At 35.2% G+C, this 13,522-nt stretch overlaps 1 protein-coding gene across 1 annotated transcript in view; it reads left to right on the top strand.

The window, feature by feature from the left end:
* Nucleotides 1-4,375: 4,375 nt before the first annotated feature.
* LOC150088973 (RILP-like protein 1) overlaps nt 4,376-13,522 on the top strand; it is a 44,555-nt gene continuing 35,408 nt past the window's right edge. Inside the window, exons 1-2 of the mRNA XM_090370978.1 lie at nt 4,376-4,689; nt 8,179-8,290. Of these exons, the coding sequence (XP_090227104.1) occupies nt 4,414-4,689; nt 8,179-8,290 (388 nt within the window). The 5' untranslated portion in view covers nt 4,376-4,413. The remainder of the gene's footprint in view (nt 4,690-8,178; nt 8,291-13,522) is intronic.

Raw genomic sequence — 13,522 nt, 5'->3', positions numbered from 1 at the left:
CCCCCCTACTCCCAAGCTTCCAACACCTGGAAGACAAAAAAAAAAAAAAAATATTAATAAAATAAATAAATTAAATTAAAAATAATAAATATATTAATTAATTTAAAAAAATAAATAAATAAATAAAATTAAAAATAATAATAAATAAATAAAATTAAAAAAAAAATAAATAAATAAAATTTAAAAAAAAAATAAATAAAATTAAAAAAATAAATAAATAAATAAAATTAAAAAATAATAAATAAATAAATAAAATAATGATAAATAAATAAAATAATGATAAATAAATAAAATAATAATAAATAAATAAATAAAATCATCCCACACTCGCACTCAGAGGTAAAAATAATTCCTACTGAGTGTCTGCAAAAAAATAAAAAAATAAATAAAAATAAAATACAATAAGTCTTTATACATTCATCAAAAGAATAGACATTTCTATTCTTTTGATGCTTAGAAAACACGCTTAGAAATCACAGTTTTCTCAAATTCCTGCATAGCATTAAAGTTAGGTCTAGAAGGTATATAGAAATGCTCATTACCAGGCTTTAAGTCTGGAATGGCGGTCCTTAACTTGTTCCTAAATTCTTCAGAAATAACACAATCGTATAAAATATGATTCCGTGTTTCCCACTAGAACAATAACATAAAGGATCTAATAGTAAATTAAAATAATGTAATTTAGAGTTAAACGAGCCGTGGCCCGTAAAAAAAAAAATGTGAGGTTTCCATCTCAGAGAAAAACCATCCCGTTATTTTTTACCGCTAAAAAATTTAACATAATCGAATAACGATTCGATTATTATCGAATAATCGAACAGTTATCATCGAATAATCGAACAGTTATCATCGAATAATCGAATTATTCGAATCACTGTATCTCTGTTATTCCATCTTTCCTGCCACACACTATTAATTCATCCATTACCAACATTTTAGCCTTTTTATATTCAATGTTAATATTAGAAGTTATACCCATGAGCGTCAGCTGACAATCCTTTCTCAGAAAGTAACAAAAGGTCCTGTATACGACATACACTTAGTGATCACTGAATTATGACCGCCTACTTAATACTTCGTAAGTCCTCCTTTTGCCCTCAGTATAGCAGCTATTCGACGTGGCATTGATTCAACAAGATGTCGGAAGCGTTCGGGAGGTATGGCCATTGCTGACTGTGTAATGCAGGTATGGAGGTGATTGGTGTATCCAGACACGTGATATGCCTTTCCATAGTGTCCCACAAGTGCTCTATGGGATTGATATCGGAGGAGTTCGGAGGCCAATCGATATGCTGGAAGTCAGAACTGTGTTCCTCAAACCATTCCTGCACAACAAGTACCCGATGGCTCGGCGCATTGTCATCTTGGAAGACATCATCGCCATTCGGGAAAAAGTGTAACATAGTAGGGTGTACACAGTCAGCAAGCAATTAACGATAGCGAAGACCACTGATACGTTGTTCCACATGCACCAGGCAGTAGCGTAGCAACCCTTTTTCGGACCCGGAGGCAAAGAACATGTTCAGGCCCCTACTTAGTTAATGAAAATTGCAAAAGAGGAGGCAGCCAAAGACTCCGGGCCCAGAGGCAATTGCCTTGCCTGCCTACATGGTAGCTACGCCACTGGCACCAGGGGTTCAAGTTCCTGCCAGTGAAACATGCCCCACACCATACAACTGCCTCCATTGGCCTGCACTTTTGATACCATGCATGATGGATGAAAAACCTTATGCTGTTGACGCCAACTCCGTACATGACCATCCACGGTGTGGAGTAAATAACGTGATTCATCTGACCAGCACACCTACTTACAGTCTTCTAACGTCCAACTTGCCTACCCTTTGCACCAGGCGAGTCTTTTGCACAGATGAACCTTGGTTAGGAGAGGATGCCGTAGGGGTCGTCTGCTGATATAGTCCATACGTGCGACGCATGGTCATGCCAGATATTTTTCCGGGTTGGCCCACGTTGTATTGGGTAGTCAACTCTTCAACAGTGCTGCGCCTGTTCGCCTGTACAAGTCGTCGGACCCGGGCTCACCTCTAACATCAACGCTGACCTTTGCAGTTTTGCTGTCGGGTCGTTGTTTGACCATTTTGACGTTAGTCCTGGTACACTTTAACTATGGCGGCTCTCGAACACCCCACCAGTTCAGCCGTTTGGGAAATCGAGGCACCAGCTCGTCGAGAACCCACAATCTGCCCTTTATCAAAGTTCAGATAAATCCTTCCTTTTACCCATCACGCTCGGAATTTTTGTTACCTACTGAACCACTGACACTTTATCTATGCTACGTAGGTCGATTAACTGCGCACTCTCGTACCTCACGTGGTTAACGGGTCGCATTCAGTTTTTATAGGGAGTGGTCATAATTCAGTGATCACTCAGTGTATACTGTAAGTACAAGGGCATGCATCCAGACAAAACCTGGAGAGCGTTATTCGATATACGTCTATAAACTTTAAACAGAGGGAGTAATATTTTCCTTTGTATAGATATTCATTTCTGTTTAAATTTAACTGTCAAAATCCTAGAGAATCAGATATTAACACCATAAGCAATAATTGGAAGAAATACTGCCTTATAGTAAAGCACTACTGCTTTCTTCCTTAATCCCCACTCAGTTCTAGTTGAGCTGGATATCATCATTCTTCTCTTTCTTGGTGATTCCTTTCTACTTTCTCTCTCTCTCTCTCTCTCTCTCACAGGGTAATAGGGAATTTTTTTTTTTTTTTTTTTTTGCCTGGTGCCGCATAAGCCTCAGGCTTCCTTGCACCATATGGCTAATAATAATAATAATAATAATAACAAAGTCTAGTGGTAGCCCTGTATATATAAATTACCTCTAATAGAATCGACTGAACTTTATAGAAGTATAAACAATACTTCAGCAGAATTCAGTGGAATTCTACTGAAGCAGAATTCCACTCAGTCACTGTGGAGGAGTGGAAAAATGCTTTCCGACATTATTATTATTGTTATTAGCTACATGGTGCAAGGAAGCCGGAGGCTTATGCTGCACCAGCCAAAAAAAAAAAAAAAAAGAATAAATTCCCCGAATTACCCTGAGAGAAAGAAAAAGAGAGTTAAAAGTAGAAGAGAATCACCAAGAAAAAGAAGAATGATGATATCCAGCTCAGGACCCTGTGCCAAGCCCATACTCACTAAATGTGAGCCCCTGGGGTTAAAAAGGAACTTCATGGAGGTGCTGGGGGTAGAACCCGGGCCGGGACCATTTCACATGCAAAGCAAACGCCCTACCACTGAGCTACGCCCCCACTTAATATGGACGAACTGCGCTGTGAATATTGAAAAAATGATGGTTGTTGTTATTCGTTTTGGCATAAAGGCTACACGGCCATATTGTGCCTTTCAAATTAATATAATAGTTCAGTTTTTAGAATTGAGAGAACATCCTTATATTCTTTAGAAATGAATAAAATTCATCTAGGTTTGCTTCATTTCTCAAGACGTGCTTCGTTGCTAAGGTTCCTGTAAACTTTGTGGGATAGGAATGGTTATAGCCTTTCCTGCTCTATAATAGGAGCAGTCAAGTAAAATATGTTTTACCGAAAGAATATTATGGCAGTTGGTACACCATGGAGAAAGGTAAAGATGATAGGAAATAGATAATATAATTACATGCGACAACAGTAAAACGGATATTGCGGACAGATCTCCTCTGGTAAATCTAACCCGAGTGGGAAACTAAACCTTTGTGACCCCGAAAGGTAAACTTTTAATATATAAAATATAAAAATAAGATTACATGAAAAAAATATGACAATATTAAATTTGTGACAGTATATCAAGAGTTATAATAACCTTTAACACAGCCATAAATTCGAATTTATGTTCGAGTACATGTACAGAAAAACCCAATAATAAAAGTGAGGTCGAATTGATTAAACCACACTAAATTATTAAGATCATTAACTAGTATTGTTCTCTGGTAAACGGAGAAACCCGTATTACACCTTCCTTCCCCAGTGTACAGAGTAGTGTGACGTTGCATCTCCCTTCTTGAACGTCATGTAGTTGGTAGGTTGTACTTCTTACTCTGGAACTTATAACCCCGCCAGAATAATTCATTAAATTGTTTTCCATCTGTACATAAGGTATATTTCTAAATGTTGGCACTCAAAGGAATTGAATCCATGTCATTTGTACGTTGTGTATAGTACAGTGAACTGCAATACAGTCCACTGCGTTATCGTGATTGCAAAGTTCAATATTCATGATCATATCTAAAGTATTGTTCCATTACACACTAATAGAGGGCAGCACTGAGATTCATAAAAAAAAAAAAAAAAAAAAAAAATCTTGTTTTAGGTTTTCCTGTTAAAAATTTTGTCGGCTTTACATGTTAAAAGGGGACGTACTGCTATTATATAGTGATTAAATTCTTTTGTAATGGAAAGTCCAAGGAAAGAATTAGGGTTGCGCGTTGAAGATGTATATGAACTCGCAGAAGATATTGGCAGAGAGCTGGAAAAAATAATTGATCTTCATGGTGTTGATTTAATTGCCAACCTGATGGCTGTGGTAACCGTGGCTCTGGAGCACTTGGAAACAAATATCGTAAAAACTGAAGAAATAGAATATGAACTATTTAATCTTAAATCAAGGGTTTCACAGTTAGAATATGAGAAAGCGGAGCATTTGGATTTCAGGCGTAAACTAGACAAGGTAAGTTGGATATTACTGAACTTGTTTATTCCAACTTAAAATTTTAAAGGATTTATGAATCCTTGTATCAATTGGTCATGAATTATCAATAGAATTATATTTTGCAGTCGGTTTAGTTCTTTGAACGAAATTGCGCAGCATGGTTACACCGTAAATGATTGCGAAAATGAATTATGTATATTATTTAGGAGTCATGCACATAATGATTTCTTTTTAAAAGGAATCACATCTGGTGAGTATGGGATTGGCACACTCAGGGTCCTGAGGCTGAGGCTGGATATCGTCATTTTTCTCTTGGTGATTCCCTTCTACTTCTGATTCTCTCTCTCTATCAGGGTAACACAGATTTTTTAAAATTTTTTATTATTATTTTTTTTGACTAGTGCAGCAGAAGCCTCAGGCTCCTTTGCATCATACTACTACTAATAATAATACTACTAATATTATTATTATTAGTAGTAGTACTTTTATATCAGGAATTGGGGCAAGCTGTGGAAGGACAGTTTTCCCAAAGGCCAAGTTTTCAGGAAAAAATTTCCCCTTGGAAGAAAACCAGTAATAGTCTGAAATAAATTTATGAAACTGAGTAGCTTTACATAAGAGTCTTTTATAAGAGGTGAAAATTACCTCTTTCATAAGAGGTGAAAATTACACAAAGTGCCAAGGACTAGAAGGGTAAGGATACTAGAAAAAAAAAAGAAGTAATGTAGATTTAAAAAAGGCAAAAGAATGTTAATATCCTAAAATTTATGATGAATTAAGAAAATTATGGGCTAAATTGCAAAGCCAAGTTGGAGCTTAAGCAACTGTAAAGTAAAATTATTAATACCAAATGATTAAACAAATTAAAGTAAAATAAAATAAAGGTAGTAAAGCTGTCATCAGAAATGGGTGGTAAAATTTAGTTATAGGTTGAATACAGAGAAGGCAAAAATGTAAAGTCTGATGTCAGTGGAAGTAAATATTGATAGGTGTAGTCCCCTGATGAAATGCCTAACCATGTATCAATATTTACTTCTGCTCACAGACTTTGCATTCGTATTATTCGTATTTTATTTCTTTGAGATTAAATGTATTAAAGTATATATTAATTTATAAACGTATGTATGTATAAAAGTTTGGAAACCTCTGCACTAGACATTTCAAGAAATGTATAATAAGAAATGGCGCATGACCTAAACTGCATTTAAATACATTAGATTATACTGATAAAAGCTTAATCATGCACATTTAAGCTTACTTTAAATGTGCATGATAAAAAATGCTTCATACCTGGATTAGTGAGATGGTTTGTCCATATTTCATTAAAAAAAAAGTGCTTCATGAAAACAAGTGCCCCTCCCCCAAAGAAACCATGTGTCCCCAGGTGGGAATGCCCCACACTTTGGGAACTTCTGGTCTAGTGTAAAGAGAGGAAATGATTGTTTTATTTCCCTTCATTTGATTCATAGAATGTGTATTAGATTTAAATTATGAATTCAAAGCCCCATTTCATCCTTTAATACTAGCAGTTTCCTCAAACCTGAGGATTAGCAATCATGTTTAACAAGTCCCATTCTAAGAAGAAAGTCATTTTGACTATTGCTCAACCAGGTGAACCAGTGAAGATTTGTATAAATAGAAAGCCAAATTCTCTGACTGTTTATTTTTGCACTTATTGCAAATACATTTCTGTTTATCAATTGCATGTTAATATTTTTGTTTGGCCTCTCTGTGTTTATCTTTTATTTATTTTTGTTGTTTTTTTTTATCATAATATAGCTGGATGATTTTTGTTATTGGACAACTTATGTATACTTCCAAAGTACCCATAGGTTGGCTGATAACAAAGGTAGTCACATAAGTTGAGTGTTCTCTGAAGCAATCAGCATTAAGTTGAAAGAAGATGACACGGTCTCACCATGCAAAGGTCCTTGGGGTCTGGATGCAAAATGGGTTAAGAGGCCTCATTTATTTATGTTGAGACTTTGATCGCTCAGTAGATTGGGACCCCTAAATCGGGGGCCCTGGTGCAGCACATCCAATGCAACCCCCTTGTTTTGCTTCTAGCACATATTCATTTTTATAAAAAAAAAAAGGGCCAACAATTGTGGTCCAAAACAGAATAACTATTTATGGGTTTTTTTTCCCCTTCCAAAAGAACACTAGCGGCTGGCAGCCTTGCTTTTGCACAGAGTAGGTTCTTTCTCCTTCCTGTCCCCAACTTAAGCTTATCTTCATTTGTGATGCTTACATTCATTATGTATGTTGCTTATATTTAGAATGTTCATAAAAAAATGAATCTTTTTGATAATTTTACCAAATAATCTTCCTTGCAACATATTATAATACATCCCCTAACAAACAGAATTGTTGGCACTGAATATTTTAATCATAGCATTTAAAAATAGCATGCCTCTATTTATTATCTGTTACACAGAATTATTCATGTTTGCCAACTCTGTATTAATCTTGACAATTTGATTACAAAATTCACCATCCTCTGTGACACTTCACGTTTGCACTGATTATATTAGCAGTTCCATCACTTGTTTGGAGATGTAAGGATTTGAATCCTGTCAGAAAATGTAGGTATTTTTAAAGGCCTGTACTTTTTTTGGACTGTAATTAGCAGATCTTGTGCAGGGGAACTGGATTTCCCTACGTGTTATTCTGTGGGTTTTTTTAGCACACACAACATGAATACATTTGCACAACATAATACACACAGTGCAATATGGCCTTAGATGCTATTGTGATTGTGATTGAAATAATAATGACAAAATTCACTAGTGCACTTCAAGTTTTGTGTGGTAGAAATTCCTCTCCAGGCAATACCTAGTATAGTTAACAACATCTATGTGACTAATGTTTCACTTTGACTCATCAGAAGAAAATTAAACATTTCAATATTTCAGGATTCTGTTCACAATATACTTTTTCTCGTCAAATAAAGGTAGTAATTTTTCAGATCTAGTGAGAAATGGCTTATATGGTTGATAAGCTTTGAGTTTTAGACTTCTGTCTTCTGAAAGAATTATGCACCATATATCCATTTTAATTTTATTGTTTTGCAGCTTATTAGGTTGGCCCTTTAGCCAGATGTCTATATCAAGTAGGCATGTAGTTTTTCTCACCAGCTTTTAATTTCTTATTTTGGCTAATATGAATTATAGTTTGATTCTTTGCACTTGGAAAGTAGTTATCTTGCTAGGAAGGTCTTCTTTATAAAGCAGTAACTAGCTTTATTTTTCTTTTTGCAGGGATTAATTTTGACACTTTAACCTTTGCATGCCTGCAGACTCTGACTGCCAGCTACAACAATGCCTTCTTTTAGAAATAGCAGCCTTATTTTATGCCAAAACATGTAATGTCAATGGAACATAAATGAATACATGACACACTGATCTATTGTCTGCAGAGTACAAAGTTTTTCATTATTTCATGTTGTGTGTGTATATGCATGTGTAAAATGTTTGTTTCTGCACTTACTGCTGTTAAAATCAATAGGAACTAGAACAAATGGATGAAAGTTGGAGATCTGAGCTCAGACAACTTACCAAAGAGAATGAACAACTGAAGGATGCTTTGGCAGAACTGAAAGGGGAAACGAAAAGCAAAGGTACTGTATGAGTTCATGGCATCATTGATTGTCTTCTTATATGTAATCATTGCTACTAATATGGTTTTAGCCAAGGTAAAGAAAGCCAACACGAGAACCAGGACAAACTACAGGAAACTTACTGGACAAATTGGTTTGCTGCTACTGCAGCTTCGTGCTGCATGCTCAGTAAACAGGCGATGCTTGCTATCGGTCTGGAGCAGAAGTTGAGAACGATATATTGATTCTCATGTAGGCATGAGAGATGATGTACTCATTGGTGTGTGAACACACCAATAGCGTTAAGTGATTGATTCACGTTATAATACGTATATATATATATATATATATATATATAAATAAATAAATAAAGAATTTTTCTTTCTTTTCCTATTATTTCTTAACCTAACTTTTAAGGTTAGATTAGAAAATAATAGGGGAAAAAAGGGTTAACTTTAGAACAGGGTCTCCACTCCAGTTTATTCGGTTAAACTGTGGTTTTTTTTTAATAGACTAACATTCGGCTAGTGAAAAAAAGGTTAGGTTAGTTTATGCAACTAATTCAGGATGGATTCAAGCAAAAAAAGTGTGACTGTATATGATACCGCACACTAAAGATTATGGACACCGCTTTTCACTTGAATCAGTCCCAAATTTCCCTAACCTTTTTTTTCACTATCTGAATATTAGTCTTTTAAAAAAAGAAATAACTACAGTTCACTGACATCACAGTTTAACCGAATAGACTGGAGTGGGCAGCCTGTTCTAAAACTTAACCAAAGAAAGATTCTTTATATATATGTAACGTAATGTCAGTCTATCACTTATTGCTACTAGTGTGTTCACACCAATGAGTACATCATCTGTCATGCCTATATGTCAATCAATATATTGTTCTCGACTTCTGCTCCAGACTGATAGCACATGTTGTTGCCTGTTTACCGAGCATAGTGCGAAGCTGCAGTAGCGGCAAACCAGTTTGTTCAGTAAGTTTCCCGTAGTTTGTCATGATCCTTGTGTTGGCTTTCTTTACCTTAGCCATGGTGTTTATAGTATTCTAGGGTGATTAGTTATGATCTATTTATACAGAAGTCATTTAAATAAAAACTGCAAAATTTAAATGAAAGTTGTGTAAATACACAACTTAATATTACACGGAAGAGCACCTGTTGTGTTCTTCTGTTTAATACACTGAACAGCTGTACCGATGCCTGGATTCCTTGAGAGAAGTTTTGCGGTTGTTTTTGAAGCCAGGTATGCACCACTTTCCCGAGCTCTTTGTGTAATATGTGACTCCCTCTTATTGCATCTTTTAGTGGCAAAAAAAAAAAAAAAAAAAAGGTACTAATTATATTGAGCTAAGTATGATGAATATGAAGGATGGTGGGAATACCTAACTTCATATCCTGTATCAGATTCACTGTAGAATGGGTGGTGTGAGGATGGGTTATGGCATTGTGCTGCCTAAGAACAACAAATGACAGGTTTTTTTTTCAAATTGCTGGCTTTCAATGGTTCAGAAGCACATCACTGTTTCTTCTTTCTCTAGATAATATTCCAGAATCTCACCTTTATGATCCCAGAATATAGAATGTCTCACTTTCCTGGCTGATGTTTGAGTACAGACTTTCTTCAGTCAAGGTGATCCTATTTCACATAACTTTGAACTTGCACATTTGCTTTCTGGTGTGTAATAGTACACTCAGAATTCATCTGCAGTCACTATGTGTTCTAAGAGTAAAAAAATTATCTCCTTTGAATTCAATACTGTCCTGTTCAAGATGCATGGAACACATGTTAATTCAGTTTTTTCACTTCTGATGCTAAACACCAAGGAATTCATTGAGCATGCTTTACAAAAGTGTGACTTCTTGCTAATGGTGGTATGGGTCAAACCAATGCTAATCTTGCACACTGTGGCAATTTCTTCAATAGTATGTGGTAATATGACAGTTTCCGCATATGAGCTCAACTGCTGCTATGACTTCTGGTGTCATGACACAGTGTGCTCTCCAAGATTCAAGGTCAAGAATCCTGAACACTTTCACTATCATTCTTAAACTTATTTACTCATTCGTAGACTTACTGTTGACTCAGTATGGTGGTTCACCATACTGAGTCAACATCCTGCAATAAATTTCAATAGATTTTGTTCCTTCTTTATTCAAAATTCAGATTACCTTTGTGTGTGACTGCAAGGGTACTGCCATCTCGAAAATCACCTGTTTCCAAGTAATGCCAGCAAATGGTGCCAGTGTTTCCAACAGACTCTGATCAGTAATCTGGCACAAGATTATCATCAATTTTTGCATAATAATGCATTTTATGTTGGTTTTGTGGTTGACCTTTGCAGTTAAATTTATAATCCACATGCTTATGATTTAAGCATAATGTGTTTTTAGTTCTGAGGACTTATTAGACCTAATTAATTATATTAACAGTTGTAAAATAGTGACAGCCTGTTGATTTGCAAAGCAAAGGATATTTGTATAAAGATACTTTGCAATATCTAAACACTGGTATCTGAGAGTCTTAAATTCAGGGATCAGTTGTCTGTCATTTCTTTTTTCATGAACCTTAATATCTCTCCTCTTTCTAGCTTCCATTTTCATTAACATGATTAGATCTCTTATTTAATGGAACTGCACTCACCTTGGAAAGTTGTGTGTTTTTAATCTTAATTTATATATTAAAAGCCAAAGAGCTTGACAATTTCTAAAGGAATTGTGTAATCAGTGAAACCTACTGAAATTTATTGCAGGATGAAATTTATTGCAGGATTTATTGCATGAGTCAACCTTGATAACTTGGGCTTATTACTTTATAAAGTGCTCTGATTACTTGCTTTGAATAATTTGTAAATCAATATGAAATTAAAAAATGTTTTTGATTTGAAGCATATTTTTGGAATGTCATTGGAAGAAATGAACGCTTCAATACATTGATACATATTTAATTTAAAAATTCTGCTTATACAAAAAAATAAATAAAACCCTACCCAGCTTATCTAAATTTTTCTTTTTTCCCTCGGAGAAAAATTTGCAGATTTTAGTAACTTAACGAATGACTAATTTTGAATATCATACAATAATAGATATGCTATCTTAAAAATGAGTCTTATTCATTTTAAAATCCGTTAATCAAACGTAATGTACGTATGTTTGACACATATGTGCATATAATGCATATATATTTGACACATATGAACATATAATATACAGTACACATATTGTAATTTTAGTTCCTGCTTCAAGTAACGACATTATTGTAACCTAGAACCAAGGAGTTCTGTTTCAACAATCAATTATTCTCTGTCTGAAAATTTTTTCAATTACTCTCTGGCTCAAGTAAATTTTTGCACATAGATAAGTTTAAGTTTGTGATTTAAACTTTAGATAAGTTTTTAAATCACAAACTGAATCATTCAACTCCTCCTGCTTAATTAAGTGTAATTATTATAATTTTCTGGTCGGTAGTCCAAATTCGTTGAAGTGGATGCTCCAGCAAAGTCTGAAACACAAGAACCCTTACTATATTCATTGTTCCTTCCTTTATCATATGATTTTGGGTATCTGGTATCAGCAGATCTTTATTATGTGGAACATAACAGGCCATATTTCCAATGATACTTTAGGATATTTCATGTTGTTGTTTTTCTGGACATCTCTGATATTTTTGCATGCAGAAATAGCAGTTATTAATGTGGCTACGTGTTTATCATCACACCATAGGAATACTATGATGTGGTCACAAAGGAACTGAATGCCAAAAATAATTTTGATATCGTATACAGGAACTCTCTGACTTATGTAAGGGTTGCGTTCCGTGGAACGCTATGCAAGTCGGAATTTCCCCCATGCTTGTGCAGCACTCGCAGCTGTGCTCGCTGAATTGATTGAATCAAAAAAGAAATGTTTGACGAACATGTGAAATTATTTGTTTTTATTCAATTTTTTATCTCATGCACAGGAAAAATTACAAAAGCGTGCAATTTAAAAAAAAATTTCAAAATTATAAAATTACAAATAAAGAGAGGAGACTGGCATAATGTCAGTAAGTTTTATCTCTCGAGCATCGCTGCCAAAATCGACGTCTTCAGCTGGTAAGAATGCCGAGATTGAGGGCTGTGGTGATTTAGAAGGGGTCGGCGGCTCAATCTTATGAAAGAACACATTAATGGATGACTGGATGGTGGCTTTTTTCTTTTCATCGTAGATTTCTTTCTAGCAAGCAGGTATATCATTCATCCCTCTGTTAACTTTTAAGAATCGTTCGCTGTCAGGATCCATCTTCTCAAACACCACCATTGCGCAATTTCACGAAATGCCATTGCCATCTCTCTGTGTTGGCTCCTCATTTGGTTCATCTTTAGCTTCATCAGCATTTTCTTCCTTCTCTTCTTCCTCTTAACTCCTCCACGTCTTTGGCATCAATTGTAAAGGTTGCAGAGTTACTCCAACTGAAGTAGCTTTGCAACCTTTACAATCTTATCTGTAACCTCTTCATATGATTCGTCTTTTTCAAATCCTTTGAAGCCTTTTACATGCCGTGGACATATTTTCTTCCATGCGCCATTTAAACAACTTTTAGTAATTTCTGCCCAGGCCTTATTAATGTTTAAGATGGCATGGTAAATATTGTAAGATTTCCAAATGTCTTTTAACATAAAATTTTTCTCATCGTCTACTGCAGACAATGCCTGAGTAAATTTGGTGCATAAATAGTTTGCTTTTAAATTCGAAATAACACCCTGATCCATAGGTTGGATGAGTGAAGTCGTGTTTGGCTGTAGAAATATGACTCATGTTCGAATTGAAATCATCTAGATGCATAGGATGTCCAGGAGCATTATCTAATAGAAGCAAAAGCTTGAAAAGAACGTTGTTGTCTTTACAATATTTTTCAACTTCAGGAATGAAGCAGTATTTAAACCAATCCTCAAAGAGATATTGTTATCCATGCTCTCTGGTTTGATCGGAAATGCATGGGTAGGGTGGCTTTATTGATGCCTTTAAATGCAATGCACAAGGATTTCCAGAATGGTACACAAGCAATGGTTTTAATTTGTAATCTCCCACTGCATTAGTCCCAAGCAAGAGCGTGGCCCTATCTTTTGATGCCTTGAAACCTGGCATTGTATTTTCCTCTTTGGCAATGTATGTTCAATCAGGCATTTTTTTTTTTTCTAATACAGAGCAGTCTCGTCAACGTTAAAAAATTGCTCTGTTGAATAGCCGCCTTCATCAATAATTT

The sequence above is a fragment of the Mastigoproctus giganteus genome, chromosome 3 (genome assembly GCF_048544385.1).
Source record: "Mastigoproctus giganteus isolate SK-2022 chromosome 3, ASM4854438v1, whole genome shotgun sequence".
In the NCBI taxonomy this organism is placed as follows: Eukaryota; Metazoa; Arthropoda; class Arachnida; order Uropygi; family Thelyphonidae; genus Mastigoproctus; species Mastigoproctus giganteus.
This window is presented reverse-complemented; position numbering and strand designations above follow the sequence as displayed.